Source organism: Mustela lutreola, chromosome 4, assembly GCF_030435805.1.
Source record: "Mustela lutreola isolate mMusLut2 chromosome 4, mMusLut2.pri, whole genome shotgun sequence".
Lineage (NCBI taxonomy): Eukaryota > Metazoa > Chordata > Mammalia > Carnivora > Mustelidae > Mustela > Mustela lutreola.
The window spans coordinates 34,395,982-34,419,564 of record NC_081293.1 but is presented as its reverse complement, the minus strand read 5'-3'; the positions used below and the strand labels follow the sequence as shown (position 1 = coordinate 34,419,564).

General features: G+C 41.6%; 1 protein-coding gene across 4 annotated transcripts in view; it reads right to left on the bottom strand.

The window, feature by feature from the left end:
- Positions 1 to 1,278: 1,278 nt before the first annotated feature.
- IDE (insulin degrading enzyme) overlaps positions 1,279 to 23,583 on the bottom strand; it is a 131,134-nt gene continuing 108,829 nt past the window's right edge. For all 4 annotated transcript variants that reach the window (XM_059169451.1, XM_059169448.1, XM_059169449.1 and 1 more), the window contains exons 16-25: positions 22,820 to 22,930; positions 21,353 to 21,473; positions 18,340 to 18,431; positions 16,822 to 16,933; positions 13,204 to 13,371; positions 11,494 to 11,766; positions 10,425 to 10,486; positions 7,342 to 7,414; positions 6,382 to 6,449; positions 1,279 to 5,633 (exon numbers count right to left, since the gene is read on the bottom strand). In XM_059169451.1, coding sequence (XP_059025434.1) covers positions 5,538 to 5,633; positions 6,382 to 6,449; positions 7,342 to 7,414; positions 10,425 to 10,486; positions 11,494 to 11,766; positions 13,204 to 13,371; positions 16,822 to 16,933; positions 18,340 to 18,431; positions 21,353 to 21,473; positions 22,820 to 22,930 — 1,176 coding nt within the window. In that variant the 3' untranslated portion in view covers positions 1,279 to 5,537. The remainder of the gene's footprint in view (positions 5,634 to 6,381; positions 6,450 to 7,341; positions 7,415 to 10,424; positions 10,487 to 11,493; positions 11,767 to 13,203; positions 13,372 to 16,821; positions 16,934 to 18,339; positions 18,432 to 21,352; positions 21,474 to 22,819; positions 22,931 to 23,583) is intronic.

Genomic DNA, 23,583 nt, shown 5'->3' with positions numbered 1-23,583 from the left:
AAAAACCCTGCAGGGATTTTGGTATGCATTGCTTAGAATCAATGGGGAAAGGGGCACCTGAGTAGCTCAGCCGTTAAGCATCTGCCTTCAGCTTGGGTCATGGCCGGGGTCCTAGGATTGAGCCCTGCATTGGGCTCCTTTGCTTGGTGGGAGTCTGCTTCTCCCTCTGCTTGTGTTCTTTCTGTGTCAAGTAAAGTATTTGAAAAAAAGAAGAAGAAGAAGAAGAATCAATGGGGGAGAACAGATACCTTAAAAATACTGTCCTCCAATCTTGAGTATGACACAAATATCCTTTCATTTAGGTGTTTTTAAAACTTGCAGTAATGTTTTGGAGTTTTCAGTGTTTTCATATTTAAAAAGATGTACCCCTCCTTAATTCTTTTTTTTAGTCTTTAGGATTTTTTGTATGTGCTCATGTCATTTGTGAATAGACAGTTGTACTTCACCTTTTCTAATCAACTGCATCAACTAGGACCTCAAATACAAGTCTGAATAGTGGTAAAGGCATACATCCTCATCTCGGTGCAGATCTTGGAGGCAAAGTATTCAACAGTATAATATCCTTAAATATGTTACCACTAGGTCCTTTATAAATTCTCTTTACTATGTTGAAAAAGTTCCCTTCTAGTCATTTGCTAAGAGTTTTTATGAACCTTATAAAATGTTTTTACTGAACTTTGTAAAGTGGTCAAATGGTTTCTCAATTGTTATTATGGTAAATAATACTAATTATTTTCAAATATTATACCAACCTTGCATTCCTGAGAAAACCCCACTTTGTCATCAAGTAAGGTTTGTGTAGTATTTGAAAGTCAACTGTACAAAAATTCCTTTTTATACATCGCTGGATTCAAATTGTTGACATTTTGTTAACAGAGTTCCCTCCTGTTTTCTAAAATATTACATAAGATGGTATAATTTCATACTTAAATGTATGATAGAATTTACCAGTGAAGCCAACTGGGTGTAGAACCTTCTTTGTGGGAAGAATAGTAATTCAATTTCTTAAACAGATACAGAATTTTCAAACTCTCTATTTCATGTCTGTTTTGGTAATTTGTGTCTTTCAAGAAATTTATCTATCTCATTTGTCAAAGTAACCAGTACACTGTATCTAAAGAAAGACAAAGGGGAAAAGGCTGGTCCTTCCTTTGGGTGAGGCCAAATTCTTTACATTGCCTTTGCCATCAGGAGAGACTTGATGATGAACTTAGGGGTAAAGGAGTCATGATGTCTGCGACCTACTTAAAAGAGAGAGCAATATGTAGCAGACATAAAACCGGTGAAGACATATGGAAATTTATTATACTATTTTTACAACTTCTCTATAGATGTAAAACTTTTGAAAAAGATTAAATGATCTATTCATATTCTATAACCCAGCAATTTAAAGAAATAACCAGAAAATCACACACATATTCAACACAAGGAGCTTTATCACGCATCAAAGTCCGAAAACAACCTAAACATCCTACAAAGAGGATTCGATAAACAAATAATAGTACATGACACCAAACACCCAACAACAAAAACAAAATTACATTTTTTTTTTTTCCTCAAGCGTATCTATGTGGGAAAATTTCAGTACAGACCATTGAAAGAAAAAGTTGCAACACTGAATATATGACCCCATCCTATATGCATAGGAAAAAGAATGCAAAAAAACCCCCGTGATCTAAATGTGGTTGTCTCTGAGTGCTGGGGTCACAGGAGAACTGCAGTCTTCCTTGTACTCCTTTTCTCAGTTTCTTGAAGGATCCCAGAGACTCTCATCACTCCAGGGGCACCAGAAAGGAGGGCCTGCATTGATTTAAGGGTGTAGCAGGCCGAGAGGCATGGGTCTGAATTAAGCTGAACACGGAGAATACGGCAGGCCACAAGACAGCCCAGTGGAGTGGACACCACCGTGGACTAGGCAGATGCCTCCACTGTGAGATCTGGTCTCACTCCCTCCGAGACAGGCAAAGGTTGGGAGACTAAAACGGTACATGTAAAAATGGTAACATTTCATACAAATGCAAAAGCAAATGCTTTTCTAATTTGTTCCACAGGTACATTCATGGACTTGGTAGCTCTTATTATAGGAAATCCACATGGGACAATGAGGTTTCAAAGTTTAAAGATCAGAATGGAGATTTCAATATGTGCTTCCTGCATGGTCCTGGGCTACCCGTTTAGCCTTTCTGAGCCTATTCCCATCTCTGAAAAACTGGTATGATGAAGATAATTTTAATCCCTGTCCTTCTGTGTCAAAGATTATTGCGGAAGAGGTCTGTGAGGGCGGTCTATAATCTATAAAGTACTTTGTGAAGTTACTGTTCTTTTAGGGCATGAGTGGTCCAAAATGCTGTCATATCTGTGAAGACCTGGCCTTGGGTGAGAACAGCAGCATTTCAGTGCACCAATGGGCACTGCCACATGAAATCTCGGGGTAGACAATGTCCAGGTTGACAAGGAAACTCAACTTCATTTGACAGGCAGCACAGAATACCTGGGATCCAGGAGCCGACTGGTCAGAGGCCCTGCCAGGGAAGGATTAGGAGGGCAGGAACCACCCCTAGAAAGGGGAGGTGAGTATGTCAGAATTCTTGGTTTTCACCACAGACTTAAACATCCTATGAAGCTGTATTAGAGAATATGGTTAAGGAGCTCACGTGATCCCCCCAATGCACCATGAGAGGGGAAAACTGCCCCAAGCCATAAAACCTGGGGCTGCGTTGGGCCCCCGGAGAGGGCTCCTGCAGCATCCCTGAGCACAGTGCTGACTATGTGGACTTGCACCACGGTCTAGGCTGCAAACACAAGGATAAGCACATTTCCTCCCGAAGTGGCCATGTGAGCCAGCTGGCAACCACACTAGTAGGAAGATTACCTTGGCAGGGCATCAGAAGCCAGGGATTGGACAAGATAGATATCTGCCTAACCTGCTGCTGGAGATGTGGCAACAAGAAGCAAAACTAGCTGCTGAGGAAATATTTGGCTTTTCTACCCTTTTTATTATTCTCCCTGTAATGCCAAGGCAAATCTTTCTGAGTTTGGGGTCAGTGACAATATGCACAGCAAGGAGCTCAGCCCCCCACCAAGATTCCTTTCACAAAAGCGATCTACTCTTTGAGTGTGAAATTGACCCATTTATTTGACTAAATCACTGTCACCCAGATACACTCAAAAAAAAAATTTTTCCCTAAAAAAACCAATTCACTGTTTTCTGCATTAGGAATAATGAAAGCAAGAAATAACGTCAAATTGGGATGTTAAGAGGTAGGCTGCCCACTAAAACTGTAAAAATAATACAAATGCAAACGCCGGAGGTTAAATTCAGGCAATTTATTGTAAACAGGATTACCCTAGCACTCCACCATACTGGCTGTGTCACATGCTCTCCCTTCCACATCACCTAGGCGAAAAGAAGACTTTTTTAAAAAGTCGTAACTAATAACTTAGTCTGTTTCCCACAAATCTCATTTACTATGCGCTGAGTAAACAGCAGTATCCAAGGTGGTCTGTTATTGCTCATGGACTGCGGCTTGGACCCATTTCAATGAATCCATTAGAATGCCCGGGCGATCCAACAGCAGCCGGAGATCCAGTCTGGAAACCGGACAGTGCTGGCACACCCTGCATGCAACCCCAGGTTCCTGGAAGACTACACGAGACTCCCTTCAGATTTCATGTGACTTTCTCACAAAAATGACACTGTTAAATTTCACCCATTTTTTTTTTTTAAAGAGCTAAAAATTACTCAATAGCACATAATTTTCCGCAGAAAAGGTAGGTGGAGTATTTACTCTTCCAGCGGTGGATTTAAACACTCAGGGCTAATTTTTGATCCTTCTCGTGTATATCTGCAGTTTGATGAAAAGCTGCATAGTCTACAAATGCATAAAACCAGAAGGAAGTGATGGCTCACCCACCTTCTGAGGGACAAAGACAGGCTTCCCACGAGGAAGCTCCTGCAGGTAGGGGTAAAAAGACGGGTACAGCACCACATTTATCTGACAGGAGACTGGAGGCCACTTTTGAAAGCAGACTCCATAGCTGTGATTATATCACTCTTGTCCCAAATGTAGATTATCTGGGAAATGGCAAATGTGAAAACCGAAGGTGTGAAAAGACATGACTCTACAGAAAGAAGTCCTGGCCAGTCACTCACATAGAGGTAAGATGTCATCGGAGAATGTCATCCTATACTTTGCCTGAGTTAGTGGACAACGGGGCCACGTACTATTACTAGGGCCTGTGTGTGGAAGGATATTCACAATTTCTCCTAAAGCAAGTTTTAATAACAGTAAATATTTCAAAACAGCTGTTAAATCTACAGTAACAATTTCATCTAAAATAGTATCTCATGAAAAAAATAGTTTTTTAAAAGTCCACTCCAGTCTTCATCTGTGTTTCTATGTTTATGTTTATATTTATATATTCAAAAAATAACTTAACACTTAAGGCAATATTAGACTGGTAGCAAAAAGGGATTTTAGAGTCTTCTGGAGATCACACTACTTAAGAATCAAGGCTTTATTTTTTGTACCTTCAAAAAGGTGGCTTTGTACTTGCTGTCTTTTAAATTCATAATGGGGCAAATATTTTGGTTCATATACTGACTGCAATATCATGGCAGCAAAAAGTTACAAGTATTTTTAATAGCTGATGTTGGAAAAGCATGTCACACACTCAGTGGGATCTGAAGTTGACCCTATTTGTACTCATCAAATAAATACAATAAATGTTATTGATGGGAAAAGGTAAAACTGATGGAACACGGCAAACCAACTATGAACAAAAAAGTCAATATAATTCAATCGGAAAGAAACAAATCACAGTAATCCTGAGAAATTCAGTTTGGGACAAAATTGATGTAAGGTCAGTCTGTATTTCTAGCATTGTAAATAAGTAGGGTATTCTAGGGTTTTCCAGCATTTTGCTAGTTTGAATAAAAAACATGTTCAAATTTTATAAAAAGATTAAAACCATGCTTTATATAATCAGCAATTTTACTAATAAAAGAAAATTATTTCGCTTTGTTCATTATCTGCCAAATGTTAATGTTCTTCATTGATTTACATGAAACCACCAAATAGAAAGCAAATTTGAGAATCAGTTTTTAAAAAGGTATTACCTTTCTAAAGGTTTTAAAGCCTTTTCTGTCAACCTAGGAGGCTTTTAGGAAAAAAAAGTGACTAACATATTGTCTTCTGACAAGTGACTATTTTACAGAACAGGGAAGGTAAGATTCTATAGGAATATCATTCATCATTTTAAGTACTGTTATAGAGGGCAATTTCTCTTAGTAATGAAAGAAAAATTTTAAAATATTTAAGAGGCATGTATTTAAAAAATATTCTACATCTATAAGATTTCGTAATTTAATTACTTTGGATTTTTAATATTTCTACATAATGACATTTGACAAACCCCTCTTTTTTCTGTTTGTCTCTCTAATCGTGAGCCAGAAACTACTGAAGTGGCGGAGGTTTTCCCACCCCTGGAAGACTCAGGGACGCATCCCCCTGCACGCTCCCACCCTGGAGGGATCTTCAGAGTTTTGCAGCCATGAAGTTAATATGTGGTTTCACAAGGGGAAACAGCGGCAAACCACGCTTGAACTCAGTCATGTTCTGAATCACTTCAGGCTGCAAAGAAAAAAGTTCTTAGTGTTTATAGTCTAAAAAACCAGACTGACAAGAACGCTGACTTTTCTTTCCCTCCCTCCCTCTCCTCCCCTCTTCCTTTTCTTTTTTTCTTTCCCTTCTTTCTCTTTCCTTCCTTCCTTCCCACCCCCCCTCCCCCCCTCCCACACACACTAGTTTCTACCCCACTTATTACCATTTAATCTTCCTGGCTCGGTAGGGCTGGACTGTCTATGCAAACCTGTGGTGAGTGTCTGAGTGGGACCCGGGGCCAGAAAGAAGACACCTGGCTTCCCTCTGGGCATACAAGGGTGAGGGCACAAGAGCGGGCACACAAGTCTCCAGCAGGATGCAGAGGCTGTTGTGCCTCCTTGGCAGGGGCCTGAGCACACTGCCAGTTCCCTCCTCCTGCCAGTAAAGGCCAACCCTTCCAGACGATTAAAACATGCTTGCACCATGAAAGGGGCCAGGTAAAAAGACATGGCTGGAGGTAACTCACTGCAGAGCAACATAATTCTTCAAACTAGAAGCAAAGGCAAACGAGGTCAGAGGCCAAGTCTTTCTGCTGATGAAAGGGCATGACCCCTGGGAGCTGTCAGAATGGCAAACCAGACTTTAAGGGGAACGTAAAGTAGAGGCTCAAACACCTGGTGACCTGAAACCTCTAGCCTTATGTGTCCTGATGAACAAGCTCCTTCCACGAAGGAAGTCCTCTAACCATGCGCTCTAACATGACATTTGCATTTCTTACTTGCGGCAAGGCTGGTGCTTGTGACAAATTTATATCATTTTGACATGGGAACTCTCCAACCACAGGACCTAGAAGAAAATAAAAGGTTTACTACTGACATAATAAATACTGGCCTACAAGAGCAACTTAAAAAATAGAAACTAAGGGGGCCTGGGTGGCTCAGTGGGTTAAAGCCTCTGCTTTCGGCTCAGGTCATGATCCCAGGGTCCTGGGATGGAATCCCACATCCAGCTCTGTGCTCAGCAGGAAGCCTGCCTTCCCTTCTCTCTCTGCCTGCCTCTCTGCCTACTTGTGATCTGTCAAATGAATAAATAAAATCTTAAAAAAAAAAAAAAAAAAATAGAAACTGAAACCGGACTTGGCACATGCGGAAACTGTACCAGGCCTGTGTCCCCCCCCAGGCTGCCTGCTCCCCAACACCTCAACTGCTGGTCCTACCTCCTATCCGGAATGTTGCCAGTGATGGTTCACAACGTTACTGTGGCTATAAAGCCTGGCCCACAGCAACTTTGATGCCCATGCCTGGCCTCACTGGACCCTGAGGCTCTGACCAACCAGGAAGGATCCAGTAAAACAACCCAGAAGGTCAGGGGAGCTAACGGTTGGGAGGTAAACCTTGGCCCCTCAGAGACAGAAGATGGGAAGGACTGAGCAGATGAACTGTATGCAGTGGTCCCTCGCACAGCTTCTCTAAAGATGTCCTACGACTAACTAGCTGTGTCTCCTTGAAAAGTTGTGACCAGCTTGGCACCGTGGCAGCTAATGCTGGCGTGCTCTCCTCCCCGGCCTCATTTCCCTTTGCTCCTTATTTTTGCTTTGATAAAGCAGACCCTGCCTCCATTTCGTCCCCTCCTCTCTTTACTCTCTGGTACCCAATGAAGGGATGCTCCTAGGGCAAGAGACGACCATCAGGTGCCTAAAAATACACTTAAAAAAAAAAGGTCAATATTTAATACTTACAAGAATCCATTTCTCTGGCAAGAACATGGACGGATACCTTATGTCTCCTTGGGGCATCTACTGCCAACATTTCCTAGGGAGAAAGAACAAACAGCAGGGTCACCCTTCTGCGCCACTTAGGAACTTAAAATGAAGTACTCTTTTACAAATGTGAAGAATTAGCGCTCACGTAGCCAGAAACAAAAAAGAGGTTTCCCCTTACTTAAGAGTATTTCCTTTAAACTCTACAAAGATTAGGTAAGGTAGCCAAGAATTATTATTAACCCCATTTTACAAATGAGAAAATGGAGTCCACAGAGATGAAGTGATGTACTCAAACTCCTACAGTTAATAAGTCCCTGGGTGGGATTGGAAACCTAGCCTAGGACTCACTGGGGTGTGAGGCAGGACCTAACCTAGTAACCTTTAATAACTCCAGAGGCGATGGCCGGAGCTTAGTCAAGGGTTGAGCACAACCTGCTCCTCTAAGAACCTTCTTAGCTTCTGCACCAGGGCACTACCATGGTTCCTCATCTACTGAAAGAGAAAGGAAACTAACATTTCTCCAGTGTCCCCTTATATCAGGCACTCTCCTGCATCAGCAGACTTGAGTCTTTGTAAGCTAAGTGTCATGATGGTCTGATTTTATTTATTTATTTATTTGACAGACGAAGATCACAAGTAGGCAGAGAGGTAGGCAGAGAGAGAGGAGGAAGCAGACTCCCCGCTGAGGGAAGAGCCTGATACAGGGCTCAATCTCAGGACCCTGGGATCATGACCTGAGCCGAAGGCAGAGGCTTCAACCCACTGAGCCACCCAGGCACCCCGTGATGGTCTGATTTTAGAGACACAGAGAGGTATGATGACTTGCTGAAGTCACACAGCTACAGTGATGGTATGAGAGAAACAAGCTGGTTCTCTTCACTCCACCAGGCTCCTTTGAAGGACATCCCTAGGTCATACCATAAACACTAGGCCCGATGAGTTGAGAGATCCTGTGGGAAAGTGACTCTTGACCTTTTCCTTAATGCTGGATCACTATTGTCTTTTCCAAGGGGAAAACACAAGTTGTGTGGAAGCTGCCCCTGATTACACCCTCAGAGTGAGAGACTGCTGCCAAAGCCACATCAGCTCACTAAGTATTTACGGAGCAGTTATGATAAGGCAGGTCTTGTGCAGCTGCAACGTGAACCCCACTGATGCTGCACCACTAAGGCGACCACAGCTCTGCCAGTTGCCAGGACAGCCCAGGTTCGCCCACAAGCCTCCTCCCAGGCCCTCCAGCCTCTTTCAGGAGCTCGGCCCAGGTCTGCCTCCAGTAACACAAAGTACCTCACTTGAGACTGTCTCACTTACTGAGAAAAAATTTGCTTCCAAAGATCTATTCATTATCGCTTTTTACCCAACTCTTCATTGCCCTCTTATCAATCTTTATTAGTAGAGGGTAACACCCTCTTCAGCTTCAGACTAGTCTCCATTTCCTGACCAGCTCTGGACAATCGCCTTCCCTCCCTCCTGCCTTTTCTCCCCTTTCTTTCCTTCTTTTCTTTTTTCTTCCTTTTCTCCCCTTTCTTCCTTTCCTTCCCCCCCACTTTTTTAAAAGTTTTTATTTATTTATGTAGTTGAGAGAGAGCACCACTAGGGGGAAAAGGCAGAGGGAGAAGCAGACTCCCACTGAGCAGGGCGCTCGATGCGGGACTCAATCCCAGGACCCTGGGACCCCGACCTGAAGAGAAGGCAGACGCTTAACTGACTGAGCCACCCAGGTGCCCCAATCTCCATCTTTCTAAACAAACGAACCAATAAAAAAATTGCATTTTCTTGCAAACCGTACTCTAAGGAACACTGGAGTCCCAGGAGATACTTATATTTTGTGAGAAGGAAAAAAGAAAAAAGGATGCATGCTGAATCACTTTAGGAAGTTTCGTTAGTCTGGGCACCTGGGTGGCTCAGCTGGTTAAGTGTCTGATTCTTGGGTTTTGGCTCAGGTCATGATCTAGGAGTTGTGAGACTGAGCCCATGTTGGGCTCTGGGCCCTGTGCTCACTCAGTCTGCTAGGGATTCTCTTTCTCTCTCTCTGCCCCCTCCCTGCTCATGCTCTCTCTCTCTCTCTTCAATAAATAAATAGGATCTTTTAAAAAAATGAAGTTTTATTAGTCAAAATTAAATGCTAGGCTAAAGAAATTTTTACTGTGGGGTTTCTCAGAACTTCTAAAATGCTAACACACTGTTGATTCTCCAAAAACAAGAATGAAGAGTGTAGTCTTTCCCAAACTTGCATGGTCATGAAACCCTTTCTTATAAATTCCCCTACTAATATCTTGTGGAACAATAGTGTACCATGGAACACAGCTAGGAAAAAGATGCTCTAGACTTAGCTTAAGCTTGGTAATAAAACTCTTATTTTTTAAGACAAGAAAGACTCAGTCTTATAAACTGCTATTCTTACAAATTCAGTAATTAGGTTCTACTTATAAATTCAAATGAGTAATAGAATTTGTGGAGGGGAAGAAAAAAAAAAAATCCTGCTTGTAGAAACACAAGAGTAAGTTATATTGGGACATCACTTCTCTTAAACACTCACAACTAATAATGCGTTAGAAGCCAGAAAGAGCTGAACATGATCACCCTTTCTTGTAAGCCCTGGGAACAAAGACGTAACCTCACAAAGTAAATAGTCTGAAGCAATAAATAGACACAACTGAAACTTATTTTGTAGTATCAACAAGGAAAACATATTCTGATTCAAAGCATTCTGATTAAAAACATTTAAAAAACTCTGAGGCTGAGAATTATTACTGAAGAGGTAACAGCAACAGATACCATTTATTAAATGCTAAGTGCCAATGACTTTGCACACCTCACCTCAATTCATACTCCTATTAATCTCTATTGCATAAATAAGAAAACTGAGGTCCAGAAGCTCTAGTCCCTGGGGTCTTCTTTCAGAAGCCATGCACGGTCCTGCTCCTGCTTCACAGGTAAAAGACCCTTCTGAGCAGGATAGCTGACCGAGGCTGCAGAAGATCCAAAGCAGTAACATACAACACGGCACAAATAAGATCTGCTTAGGAGTCAAAATCTCAACATGTAAGTTCAATTACCTTGTAGAATTTGATGATATCTTCCTTGGTAAGTGTCTTTAAATATGCAACTTCTGTATTGTCTGAAACAGCAATCAAACAGTAATTTACTAATATTTCCATCTTAAGTAGCCCAGAATACTATAGTAAATGACCATATACTTTGTTCTAATGCTCTTAGGTATCCCTATTTTTAAGTGATCATCTGCTCCTGCAAGTAGTCAAGTAAAGCGCCTGAAGACATCCTGGCTTTCTACTTAGGAGCTACTGGATCGGCAGTCCAGTCACGTCAGCTTTTCTGAGCCTCAGTTTCCTCATCTGGAAATTGGGGGTAATAACTACTTAAAGGGGCTGCTGTGAGAACTAAGGAAAATGATGAGTGACAGTCACACGCTACTACCCACATGGCAAATGCTCAAGAAATGGTAGGCACCACTGCCAATGGCTAAAAAATGACAGGTAAGAAAACGGGAGCCCCAGACAAAGGCGTCTTGGCTAAGATCTTCAGCTTGTTGGTGTCAGAATGAGAACACAAGCCCCTGACTTCCAGCATGGCGCCCTGCCCTGTGACTCTCCGCTGTTGAAGAAGGAAGCCACTGAGCAGGCGACTTCAGGGAGCACAATCGTCCCAAATGTAATGGCACCGACACATTCCTGGAGATCCCTGCAGGCAAAAGTTTAAACCCCTGTGCCTCAGGGCAGGCTTATCTCAGGAGAGTTCAATCTGCACATTTTCCTTTTTCTTTTTTTGGTATTATGAGCCATAGATAAGTACATCATCTGTGCTCAGCACCTCAGAGGCACACTAACTGAACACAAAAAAGTGAAATTAGATTTATTATTACTGCATTATTATGAGATACAGGAAGAGCCAGCTCTAGTTTTAGAGAAGAAAAAAAGATAAAGTTTTTTAATAAAAAACTGTTATGATGTTAAAAAATGGTTCTTCAGAAGTGCTATGCTTCACACCCCAACCAAATTAGCACCAGAACATCACCTACAAGAGGAGTACCATTTTGTAGAATGGCCTCCGTGTCCTCAAACATTACACTCATGTGTCGTAAATGTCGGGGCCCTCATTTTGCCTTACCTCTGTCAAAATTGTATTGCTGAGAGATGATTTCCCCCCAATATTTAGCACACTCTGCGGACAGTTTCTTTGGTTTGTCTAGTCGACGAATCGCTAATGCTTGAATGTGTTTTTGAAAAGCTTCTTCTGTCATGTCCTCTATGGACTTCTCCATGGTGATTAGGAAAGCTTCCACTCTGCTCTCTAGGTAGTGAGGCGGCTTTTCTGACTGGATGATGAATCGTAAGCCCTGTATGCCGTTGGCTCGACGCGGCCCGCTAAAGACGATATAGCCTGAAACACGAACATCAGCCAGTCAGGACTCGGGCATCTGAGCCTTGGGTCATTTTTAATCCTTCAAAACTTATCCTATCAGAGCAGTAAAATCTAGTTATAGGCTTTGTATTATTCACCTCTGAAGAAATATGAATAACTAGGATATCCCAAGTCCCTAAGGATAGAGCAAAAGAGCTCTCTGAAGAACAGTTAAAAAGTTGGGAGATAATTCTTTTGCTTTAAAAAAAAAAAAAAAAAAAGGAAAAAACCCTCTTCATTATTCAGTCGTACATCCTACAACTGCTCCCTGTCTGCGAGTTAATCATCCTCCATCTATGTTAAAGTCATTCCCATTCCTACGACAGACTGAACTCATTTTCAACCCCTTACCATGATTCCACCGCTGATTCCTTTCACATCCAAGTTCCCTATATGAATCCATTCCTAGACCGACTCTATTCAGACTAAAAATCTCGAGAGACCAAGTAACAGAAGGTCACACTTCTGCTGTCACCTTGTGAGCTCATTTACAACCACCCTTCCACATCTTGTTCAAACTGAGCTGTGCTTGCGTCCTGCAGCTGCTCTTCCCTGAACCACATCTCTGACAGCTGTGGTGTCTTTGGGTCCCACTTCTGAGGAAGTCACTATCTTCAGCGTGACCTTTAGTTGCAGTGAAGTCTCTCAGCCACATTTACCACGTTGCATGGTAACTATTCCCTTATACTTTGTTTATGGTCTGTCTTCCCGACCATAACATCAGCTCAAAGAGGGCAGGGACTTCTCTTCTGTTCACCTCCAATCAGACAGTGAGCACCTGACGGGATGGACCATTTATCCCTTTTCCGTGATGAGCATCAAGCGTAGCGGTGGTTTAAAAAATGAAAATACTTGGAAAGATTCACCCAAATCCTCTTTCATTGGTTCTTCCCAGTCATTACTGGGGCTTCTTTCTTTTCTCATTGATTAAATCTGTCAGGAACTCCAGGACTTTAAATAGTGCCTAAAACACTGCCTGAAACACTTTCTCAACACTTTCTGTATGCCCCAGGCCTGGAATGCAAAGATGGGTAAGAAATAATACCTGCTCTCAGGGAACCCAAAGTTTCATGAATCTAAACTTCTCTGCACGGCTTGCTTTCCATCTTGCCTTCCATAATAAATAATCTTCTGTTTGCATCCTCTCCCCCTACCCAAAATGTCCCTTATTGACATGTATGTACTGTAAACACATGGCCTTCTCCTAAGAAGTGCTTTAATGTCCACACGATGTTAACTGCTTATTTTTTAAAGTGGATTCCCCATAACTTTGCCTATGGGCGAGTTTTCACAGCCTTTCTCAATGCAGCAAGGCCGTAGCACCATGCAAGTGGACGGTACATGTGGAGAATGCTTCCTGAGCATAAGGGTTGCTCAAAGTCTATGGTATCCTGCTACTCCCCACTTCCCTCTCACCCAGCTGCTCCTTGGTGCGCAGGGTGTTGAAGCAAGGTTCAGAGATGATTTGACAGAAGAGCTCTAGAAACATATTCTCTGAGGTGCTCTGCATGTCTGTCTGGTAGTATATCTCGATGCCACAGTTATTGTGAACTTCATTCCTCTGCTGATACACAAACCATCCTCCTAGGAAGTTTCAAAAAAAGAACAAGTTCAAAATCTTATTTAGGGTTTAATAAAGCCAATGTTTTGTCTGGCTTTTTAAAGTTGTTTTATCGGGACGCCTGGGTGGCTCAGTTGGTTGGGCAGCTGCCTTCGGCTCAGGTCATGATCCCAGCATTCTGGGATCGAGTCCCACATCGGGCTCCTTGTTCGGAAGGGAGCCTGCTTCTCTCTCTGCCTCTGCCAGCCATTCTGTCTGCCTGTGCTCGCTCTCTCCCACCCCCTCTCTCTCTGATAAATAAATAAAATCTTTAAAAAAATAAATAAATAAATAAATAAATAAAGTTGTTTTATCTGGTTGGTGTTTTTCGGCAATTCCAAACTGCAATTAATTTATTAAGAATGTGAAACTAAAAAAAAAAAAAAGAATGTGAAACTCAACTAACTTACCTAAGGGAAGCCTTTGCTGAATATAGCAATTTGAACTTGGCAGGCCCTCAATAAACATTCATCAAATTTAAAGGGCAAAGAATTTCTAAAAGACCCATTTTATGGCTAAGTATTAATGCTAAGTAAAACCCACAGTTAATACAATGTACAAGTTAGTGCATGTACTAGCTTAGAACTAGCTAATACAGATAAGACTCTCAACAGAAATACCACTTGTGTTTTAATAAACATACAAAAGAATTCTTTTTTTTTTTTTTTTTTTTTTTGTGGAGGGCCCGACTGCCATCCCAGGGTACCCCCAGCCCTTTGTTTAACCACGGCTGTGGACCAGTGGTCTCAGATATTTACCATCACCTGTTTATAAGAGGGAAGTGTGGTCATATTTCTATCTCTTTTGTGGGCTGCAAGGTTGCCTTATTGGGGCTCATGTGGGAAGTGGTTACCCTTAGGAGGAGGGTAGAATAACAGTACTCACAAAGGGACTTTGATCCAAGAATCCTTTTGGATGTCAACTTTTGGCCACCGTGTTTTTAGTTTTACTTTATTTATTTATTTATTTGCCTATCAGCCTTCACTTCGGTCGTGAAAAGAATCAAGCCACAGCTGGATGGCGGGCTACCCCAGCCGGGCTGGAGCCAGACTCATTACTAGTTGTTGGGGCACCTGCACGGCTTAGTCAGTTAAACATCTGCCTTTGGCTCAGGTCATGATCCCAGAGTCCTGGGATGGAGCCCCGCATCAAGATCCCTGCTTAGGGGGAAGCCTGCTTCTCCCTTTCCCACTCCCCCTGCTTGTGATCCCTCTTTCTTTGTCTTTCTCTCTCTGTGTGTCAAATAAATAAGTAAAATCTTAAAAAAAAAAAAATTACTAGTTTTGACTTTATTATCTTGGATTTCTATTTAGCATTTCATTTTTAATATCAATACCCACACCAAAGATCATTTCACAAATTTACAGAAATGTGTACAATGCTTGGAGATAACTTAGCCTAACTCCTCACTGTAGAGATGAGGAAGCTAGGGCCCTGAGAAGTGGGGGGACTTTTCTAAGGACACCACATTGAAATGGTGGACAAATACCTCATCAGAGTTACTCAGAGATGATCACGCTTCATGATTTAATAACTTTACTTCATGAGTCATCTATGTGACTGAGTATATATAGTGTTTAGGGCTTAGTATAAGACTTCCCAAGAAGATTTCTCAGAGTAGTAATGATACGTTGTGTTCACTTACAGATGGTGATTTAGATATCAACAGTGAAGGGAGACACACAAGCTGGAGTTGTATTTCACCTATTTCATTTTTCTGACCAGATCCAAGTTTGACCAACAGTCACACCTTCTGATTGTGTACTGGTGGCTCAAAATTTCCTCTTATCACAAGAAGAAGGGGAACATGGTCTGGAGCTCCTATGACTTCCCCTCTCCCAACTTCTAGCCTTTTCACATATATCCCAAACTGTCTCCTTCACAAGGCCTGAACATTTCCTTTTTAAATTGTTAATACTGTCTTCTGGAGAGTTAACTGAAGGACTGTGTAAGACATTCACACCTGGTCAACTGGCTAAGTCAGAATGACTCCCTAACTCCCAGCATTTGGAGACTGGGATGTGAAGTGACCTGTTTCTGAGCTTGGAACATCTGGCCAGTGCACTTGGAGAGAGAGAAGGCCCTAGGAGAGGAGAGAGAAAGCAGGAGGTGTGAGGAAAGAGGTGTGAAAGACTGATTTCACTTTGAAAATCTGTTTCTGGACTGGCCTCCCTTTGCCTGACGCCCAAATGCTGTGGTGTCTGACTGGCATATCCTGATTCCTCCTCTCTGCCCCATGGCGGGGACAGACAGCGCCAGTTTGACATGAACCATCGCCAGGCCTGTGATGATGCAGAAGAGCAAGAGCTCTGTGAAGGTGTCTGCGAGCGTTCAACAACAGGAACACCGTGAGGTATCACGGTGAGGGAACACCGTGCTGGAGTAGCTTCAGCAGCTTCTCAGAGGAGTCAGAAACAGAGCCCGACCTTAAACACTGTACAGTCCAGCAACAGGATGGAGATGCACTCAATCCCAATGCAAGAGAAGAAGGGCTCAGCATCTTCAACAAAGAAAGCTTCAGAAAACCTGTGCTGGGAGGTCGGAAGAGGAGGACTACTTCCAGCTGGGAGTTTGAGGAAAATTTTAGTGGAATGGGTGGCTTGTAAGATGGGGCCTGGAAGGAAGAATAGGGTACAGATGTCTATAAGGAAGAGAGAAGGAAAGGGAGCACTATCTCAGGCAGATAAAACAGTATATGTGTGTGGGGGGGTGCCTGGCTTGGAGCACAGACCACGCATGCATGGGGAATAGCCAACATCACATTTAGCTAAAAACAAAAACAAAAAGAACACATAAAAAAAAAAAATCAATGCTTCTCATCCTTGGTCTAATTGTTACCTATTACAGAATTTTGAACAATAAGTGAAAATAATGCTTAATGAGTTTTTCTATGAAAAGAAACCATTGTTAATACAAAAGTAATCCAACACTGCAAACTCCAGTGTATTAATTATTACCTGTTCTTTTATGCTAATTCCTTATGAAATATGCATGTAATGAATACATGCTGTTGTCTGCACCTGTGAGTTTCCTAAAACTATTTCTGCCAAAGACTCCTATGGGCCTCCAATTCAGTATTATGACTCTAGCTTCCATTTTTCATAAATAGATTTTATTTCATGCTTCACAGTCAACACTTCTTCAGCTTTGTACCTTTCTTACTTCCTAACTCTTCTACATTCAACTGCCAGTCAATTCCGATGTCATTCTCTTAAAATTACTGCCTACCTCCAATTTCACCTCTTTGGCTTTACTGTAGAGAATTTTCCGGCAGAATTAATTCTCTTTAACCATACTTCCATGAATAGTAGAGAAGCCAGTAGATCTTCACCATAAAACTTAACATTATTATCCAAGTGACTTCAACCCACCTGTAATCAGCCACAACATTACGTCAAAGCAGTCCGGTACCAAAGTTAAGATATCCAACTTACCGTCGGGGAGCTGAACTTCTCTATACCGAACCAGCTGACTTGGAAGGAGAGGTTTTGTATGAGCATGTTCAATGAGGGTGTCTTCAACCATCTGCATAATTCCTAGTGCAGCCTGTGGGAAAAGAGCATAGCACATTACAAAACCACAGATGTCATCTGAGAATAAAAATGGCATACTGGGTGGTGGCCCATGCAATACAAAAACAACATAAACTAGTTATCATAAAAATGGATTTTTAAACCTTAAATATATTTGACCCTACTCAAATGGGTAAAAACTGAATTTGTCAATCGGTAATACAATCAGTGTGGCAGAGATGAAGAAAAACAGACCCAGACCAGCATCGACAATGACCTCAGTGCTGTGGGAAAAGGAACCGCCAAAGCTGGAGAGGTACTGGTGATGGAAAGTTGGTCCCAAGTGAATGACCCTGACCACAGACACAAAGCAAAGGAAGTGAGTGAGCATAAGGCTTTTTAAGAAATACAACTGGGGTACCTAGGGGGCTCAGTCGATTAAGCGCCTGACTCTTGGTTTCAACATCAGGTCACGATCTCAGGGTTCTAAGATCGAACCCCGCCCTGCGTTGGGCTCGGTGTTCAGTGGAGATTCTGTTTGAGATTCTCTCCCTCTACCTATGCCCCACCCCCAATCATGTATACTCTCTCTCTCTCTAAAAATAAATAAAATCTTTAATAAATATATCTGACTTTAGTAAAAAATCCTGTCTTTGCCACTTATTAGCATCTGACCTCAGGCACACTGTTTTGGAGACAGTATAGCAGAGTAGTAGGAAATGTGTGGGGTCTTTTTTGTTTTTTTTTTAAGATTTTATTTATTTATTTGTCAGAGACAGAGAGAGAAAGCAAGCAAGCACAAGCAGGGAGAGTGGCAGACAGAGGGACAAGCAGGCTCCCCACTGAGCAAGGAGCCTGATACAGGACTCGATCCCAGGACCCTGGGATCACTACCTAAGCCAAAGGCAGACACTTAACTCACTGAGCCACTCAGGCATCCTGAAAGTGTGGGGTCTTGAGAGAGGCTGCCAGAATTCCAGAATGGGAATTCCAAAAAGCCTTCCATGTGCTAAACCTTTGGCATGTACCATTTAATTTAATCTTTAAGCTCTAATTTACAGATGAAAAAAACAGTACTTATTCTGGAAGAATAAGTACCTAGTATGTGGCAGTCAGGATTTGAATGCAGGCTGACTGCACACCATGTGCTCTTATGCACTACACAGTCCTGCTGTCCTACACAGAGTAAGGATTATTATTTCCATTTCCTCCTGTGACTGCACAAGACGGCAAGAGTGGAGGAGGCAGCCATGAAAGTAGGTCCACAGTTGACCACCATCATTCTACCCCCTCATATGCTGTTCTATCTTCCTCCATAGAGCAGAGAAGTCAACACTAATGTGCTTATATTCACACTGTGGTGGTGAACAGTCTTAGGCCAGGGTAAAGAAAATCTCTTACACTGATCCCCACAAGTCTGCTAGAACCTCAACCACTCACTTGCTTTGTTATATTTCCATGGAGAAGGGCTTCGATGTGCAGCCGTGACAGAAGTTGAGGTATGAAGGCCTTAAGGCGAGGAAGGGTGACATCTGTAAAGGTGTAAAAAAATAGTGAGCTCTACCTATGAGGTTTCAAAAGAAATGACCCTGAGCTAACTGAAGACTTACAGAAGAGCTACAAAAACAGTACAGAGTTCATATGCGCTCTACCCAAGCTTTCCACGGCACAATGGTCAAAACTAAGAAATTAACCCTGCTCCAATACTAGTCACCAATGGAGTCTATATTTGAGTTCAGTTTTTCCCAATATTCTTTTTCTGTTCTGTGATATAACCCATGATTCCACCTTGCATTTTAGTAACATGTCCTTAGTGCTGTAGGTCTCTTCTAATCTAGGACAATTCCTGTCTTTCCTTGACTTTTATGATCCTTAGATTGTTGAAAGTACTGTTCAGTTACTTTATAGAATGTCCTTTGAGTCTGACTAGTGTTTTCCCATGATTAAACTGAGCTTAAACACTCAACTACTAGGAAGAGAACCACAGAGGTAATGCATCCTTACCGATGTATCACAACAGGGGAGCAGGATGTTGGTGTGCTGTCATCCTGGTGATGTTAACACTGACCACTTGCTTACAGTGCTGTCTGCCAGATGTCTTTACTGTAAGTGCACTGTTTCATTTTTCAGTTAAAACAGAGTAACCCATGCATGTTCTACAAGCAATTAGGTTAAGCCATGTGCCCATCAACGCTAACTTTTCCCATTGTGATTAATAAATATTTATTTGGGGAGAAATGTACTTTGAGACTATACAAGTAACACCCTGTTTCCCCTTACTCACTAATTTTAGCATCCATTGGTGCACACTGCCTGTGTCAATTACTGCCATGGCATCATAACAGCGATTTTCCCCTCATTCCTTTTCCATGCATTGATTTATTTCTTCAATAAGAAAGAGTTGTCCCCTCTCCATTAGGACATCCTATTAGTAACTGCTGCAGTGGATGCTAAAAACAGTGACTAAAATTCAGAGACACAGGAAGGGAATTAGCCAGTGCTTACTATGGGTCATTTTATATGTGTTATCTTATAAAGCTCAAAGTATACACTACTACTCCTGTTTTAAAGGTGAGAGAACCCAAGGGAAGATAATTTAAGTTTCTTTCCAAAGGCATCAAGCTAGTAAGCTGTAGAGCCGGCATGTAACCCCTGGCTTTACTCATCTTGAAGCGCATGCTTGTTCTCCAGACGCTGGGAGCACTTCTCTGCAGATCACTATCACAACACCTACTCTCTCCACCTATACTGAAATGATCTGTTTACGTTCCGGCTTGGCCACTAGACTGGAAGTCCCTGAACCAAGAAACCCCAACTATAACTGATCATTGTTTATCTCAAGCACCTGAAGTCTAGGGCCTGGTGAACAGCAGGCAGTCAGTAAGTGTTGTGGGAACGAACTGAACTCTGAGGTTCCTGCTACCCCAGCACCTACACGGCTGACTGACTGACAGTCATGAGGGAGCCAACCTCTCACATTGAAACGTCAACATTCCTGGATGACTGTATGAGTATATACATATGCCGCAACAGAAGGATTATTTTTTGAGCAGAGAGTGTCAACCGAAAAAGCACTTTCTCTATAAAAAACACATTTTAGGTTTCATATTCCTATGATATATTTTAGAGCTTATTCGGCTTAAAATTAATATACCATATGACCCAGAATCTAACAAAGGGAGGAAAAAACCCAACACTTTTGCTTTCTGATTATAATGAGCACAGGTTCAAGTTTCAAAATAGTTTTATAATCAATTATGTGGCTTTTTTTTTTTAAGGTAAAACTCTTGGTATTAACTAGACATGACTCAAACATTTTGTGAAGGATATTAACTGTCCAAATTAAAAATGCATTAGTTCTAGTTAATGAATTTTATAATCTATATGCCTACCCAATGACTGAGGCAACCACTAAAATGACTGTCAATACTCTGCTCTTGATTTGTCACTGAAGACATCAAAAGCATTATACTTACATAATAAGTTTAAGTAAGGACTTGTCATACAAGGTCATTAAAAATTCAATAGTATTCTTTTACTGCTGAGCATGTGGGGGAAAAGATGAGTTGGTAAAGTAATGCTGAGAAGCGAGACAGATAAAACAATAAAGGGCACTATCAGTCTTCATTCTTCAGAATGAAACAATCCTGAAGTAATCTCATTCCATTCAGTACATGCATACTGAGGACATACTTGGCCCTGGATACCAAATAAAGAGGGTAAAGGAAGGCATAATCACTGCCCTCAAGGAATTTAGGACTTTCAAATGAAATCTCTGAAAACTAGATTTGAGATTTTAGAAAAAAAGCAACAAAGGACGACTCTTTAGGCTTTACACATTTTTCTGTGTTTAACTAACAGAGCTACAGATGTCTGAGCACAATTCCTACGTGACAAGACTTTCAACCTCAGCCCTTTTATCCTCTTCTGAAAACTTTAGTATTAATAAGGGTAAGTATTTTGGTCAAAACCTTTAGTCACCTGCAGAAATCTATGAACAGCAATAACTAGCTGCTATGGGTCCAGATTGAAAGAGGCAAATGGGGCGCCTGGGTGGCTCAGTGGGTTAAGCCGCTGCCTTCGGCTCAGGTCATGATCTCAGGGTCCTGGGATCGAGTCCCGCGTCGGGCTCTCTGCTCGGCAGTGAGCCTGCTTCCCTCTCTCTCTCTCTGCCTGCCTCTCTGCCTACTTGTGATCTCTGTCTGTCAAATAAATAAATAAAATCTTTAAAAAAAAAAAAAAAAAAAAAAGAGGCAAATGTGGCAACACAGCCTGAATATGAAAGCCACTTCGAAGGGCAACACTGTTTTTATTTAAAAAAAAAAAAAAAAAGTATATGCACAGCTGGCTTTAATAAAACTAGAAATTATTAGAAACATAAACACTAGATATCAGGATAAATCAAAATATTTTAGAAAAAAATAAAGAGGCTTATAAGCAGAAAAAGTCTCACCATCCAGGGCTTCCTTTAATTCATCTTTAGTCCAGGCCACTTCAGTCATCAGCAGGCGGAGGTAGTACATGGCGTGCTGGTGAGGCTGCTCAGCTCGGAAATTGTTAAGCGATCGCATATACTAGTGAAGGAAGACACAGGTTCATTAATTTTATAAGTCCTTTTAAAATCATTTGAAAAGATCAACTATAATCTTTTTTTTTTTAAAGATTTTATTTATTTATCAGAGGGAGAGGGGGGAGAGAGCGAGCACAGGGAGACAGAATGGCAGGCAGAGGCAGAGGGAGAAGCAGGCTCCCTGCTGAGCAAGGAGCCCGATGTGGGATTCGATCCCAGGACGCTGTGATCATGACCTGAGCCGAAGGCAGCTGCTTAACCAACTGAGCCACCCAGGCGTCCCAAATCAACTATAATCAAACTTTATTCTGCATAAATCCTGTGTTACTGGGATATAGGAATATTTGCTTCTTTCTCCTTTTTGAATTTAGAATGGGGCTTACTCAAATATTCTCTGAACCTTTAATTTAAAGGCATGCTTTTTCTTTATCTGGGCTGCTGCTTTATCCACAGCATCTGACACGTATTCTAAGTGTTCTCCCTGTGGGACATCTTTCAACCTTCAGAAAGTCATCCCCAGTTTTCAGGGCCTGTATCTCTTGGTGTCCTTGGATTCTGTACCATAAGGACATTCCAAAAGTCTGTATAAGCAAGCAGCAAGTCCACCTACATATGCAAAATATTGCATCTTCATCCAAAAACTACATTTGAAAATGGTGATTTTTCTTTTCTTTCTTTCTTTTTTTTAAATTAATTTATTTGAAAGACAGAGATCACAAGTAGGCAGAGAGGCAGGCAGCAAGATGGGGGAAGCAGGCTCCCCGCCAAGCAGAGAGCCCAATGGGGGGCTCAATTCCAGGACCCTGGGATCATGACCTGAGCCGAAGGCAGATGGTTAACCCACGGAGCCACCCAGGCGCCCCAATGGTGATTTTTCTTTTGGTGTACAATTAAGGTCACAGTTTGGCTTTTAAAACTGTTATCTATCCCATGTTTCCATTATCAGGCCAACTATGAGTTGAGTTTAACTGGAAGACACCTTGAGCCTAAATAGTCTGCACTCATGTGACAAGGTTCTCATGACAAGTAGACCTCAGTCTGAAGAATCATGCGTCCTTCTGAAGTGGAGGGGGGATGAAAGTTTCAAGGGGTCTCTCACTGCTACTAGGTCTACCTCAGGCTTCTCTCTGAAGGTCAGTGCCACAACATCCCCAGCTCTTGAGGGTCAGGTGTCCCCGAGTCATCAGGGGTCACTTCTGGGTAGAGGAAAGGACTTAGCAAAGACAGAGTGATAGGACTGCCATAGGGTTAGCAGTGCTTTCCCTCCTCTCCTCTTAAAAATGTTTGAAATAAGGCGAAATTACCACCTTATGAACAACAAGATTACAAAAGTGAGTTCAGAAAACTTACTGCCTCTTTGATAATTTCAAATCTTTTCTCATCAATCTCAAAAGTAGCCATTTTCTCAATAATCTTCTTTAGCAAAATCGGCTGCTTGTCATTGTAACCTTTCACCGAGAGCTACAAAAAAGAGTTCAGAGTATTAGAAGTCTAAAAATATCACAAAAAAACCTTCCAAATAAACACTTTAAGCTTGATTTTTAAACACTGAGAAAATCCAAAGCCAGGTATATTAAAATAAAAGTGAAAAAGAAATTCAACTAATTTATCTTCTCATAAATATAATTTAACTTAGGAAGAGAACATCTTTATTTACATCTTTATTTACTAATAACCCAAAAGCCTAATTTTGTTATTCTTAAACAAAGGCAATAATTGGAAAACTCACCTGATGCAAGATTACAGCAGAACATACCACATCATCAAAATTCAAGTTCTCATTAAATCAAAATTAACTGCAGAATGTGTTTTAAGTTTAATCTTCAAAAATAACTTAAGGAATGCCAGGCTTAATGTGGGTTTTAGAGACGTGGTAAGAAGGTAAAAATCACCAGTAGTTATCATCTAGTGAACTGTTAGGAATGTCTCAAAATTGTTTATATTTAAATATTTTTTTTAAATCATCTTTGGTGAAATCAGACAGCCCCAATTTTGTGTGTGGGCATTTTGCCATTTTTGTCATTCAGTGTTGCCTAAAAAGGATCCGTATGTCTCACCACTTGCTTGTTTGATGAGCTCTCCTGATGTATCAAAAGCCAATGGCAAAACAGATG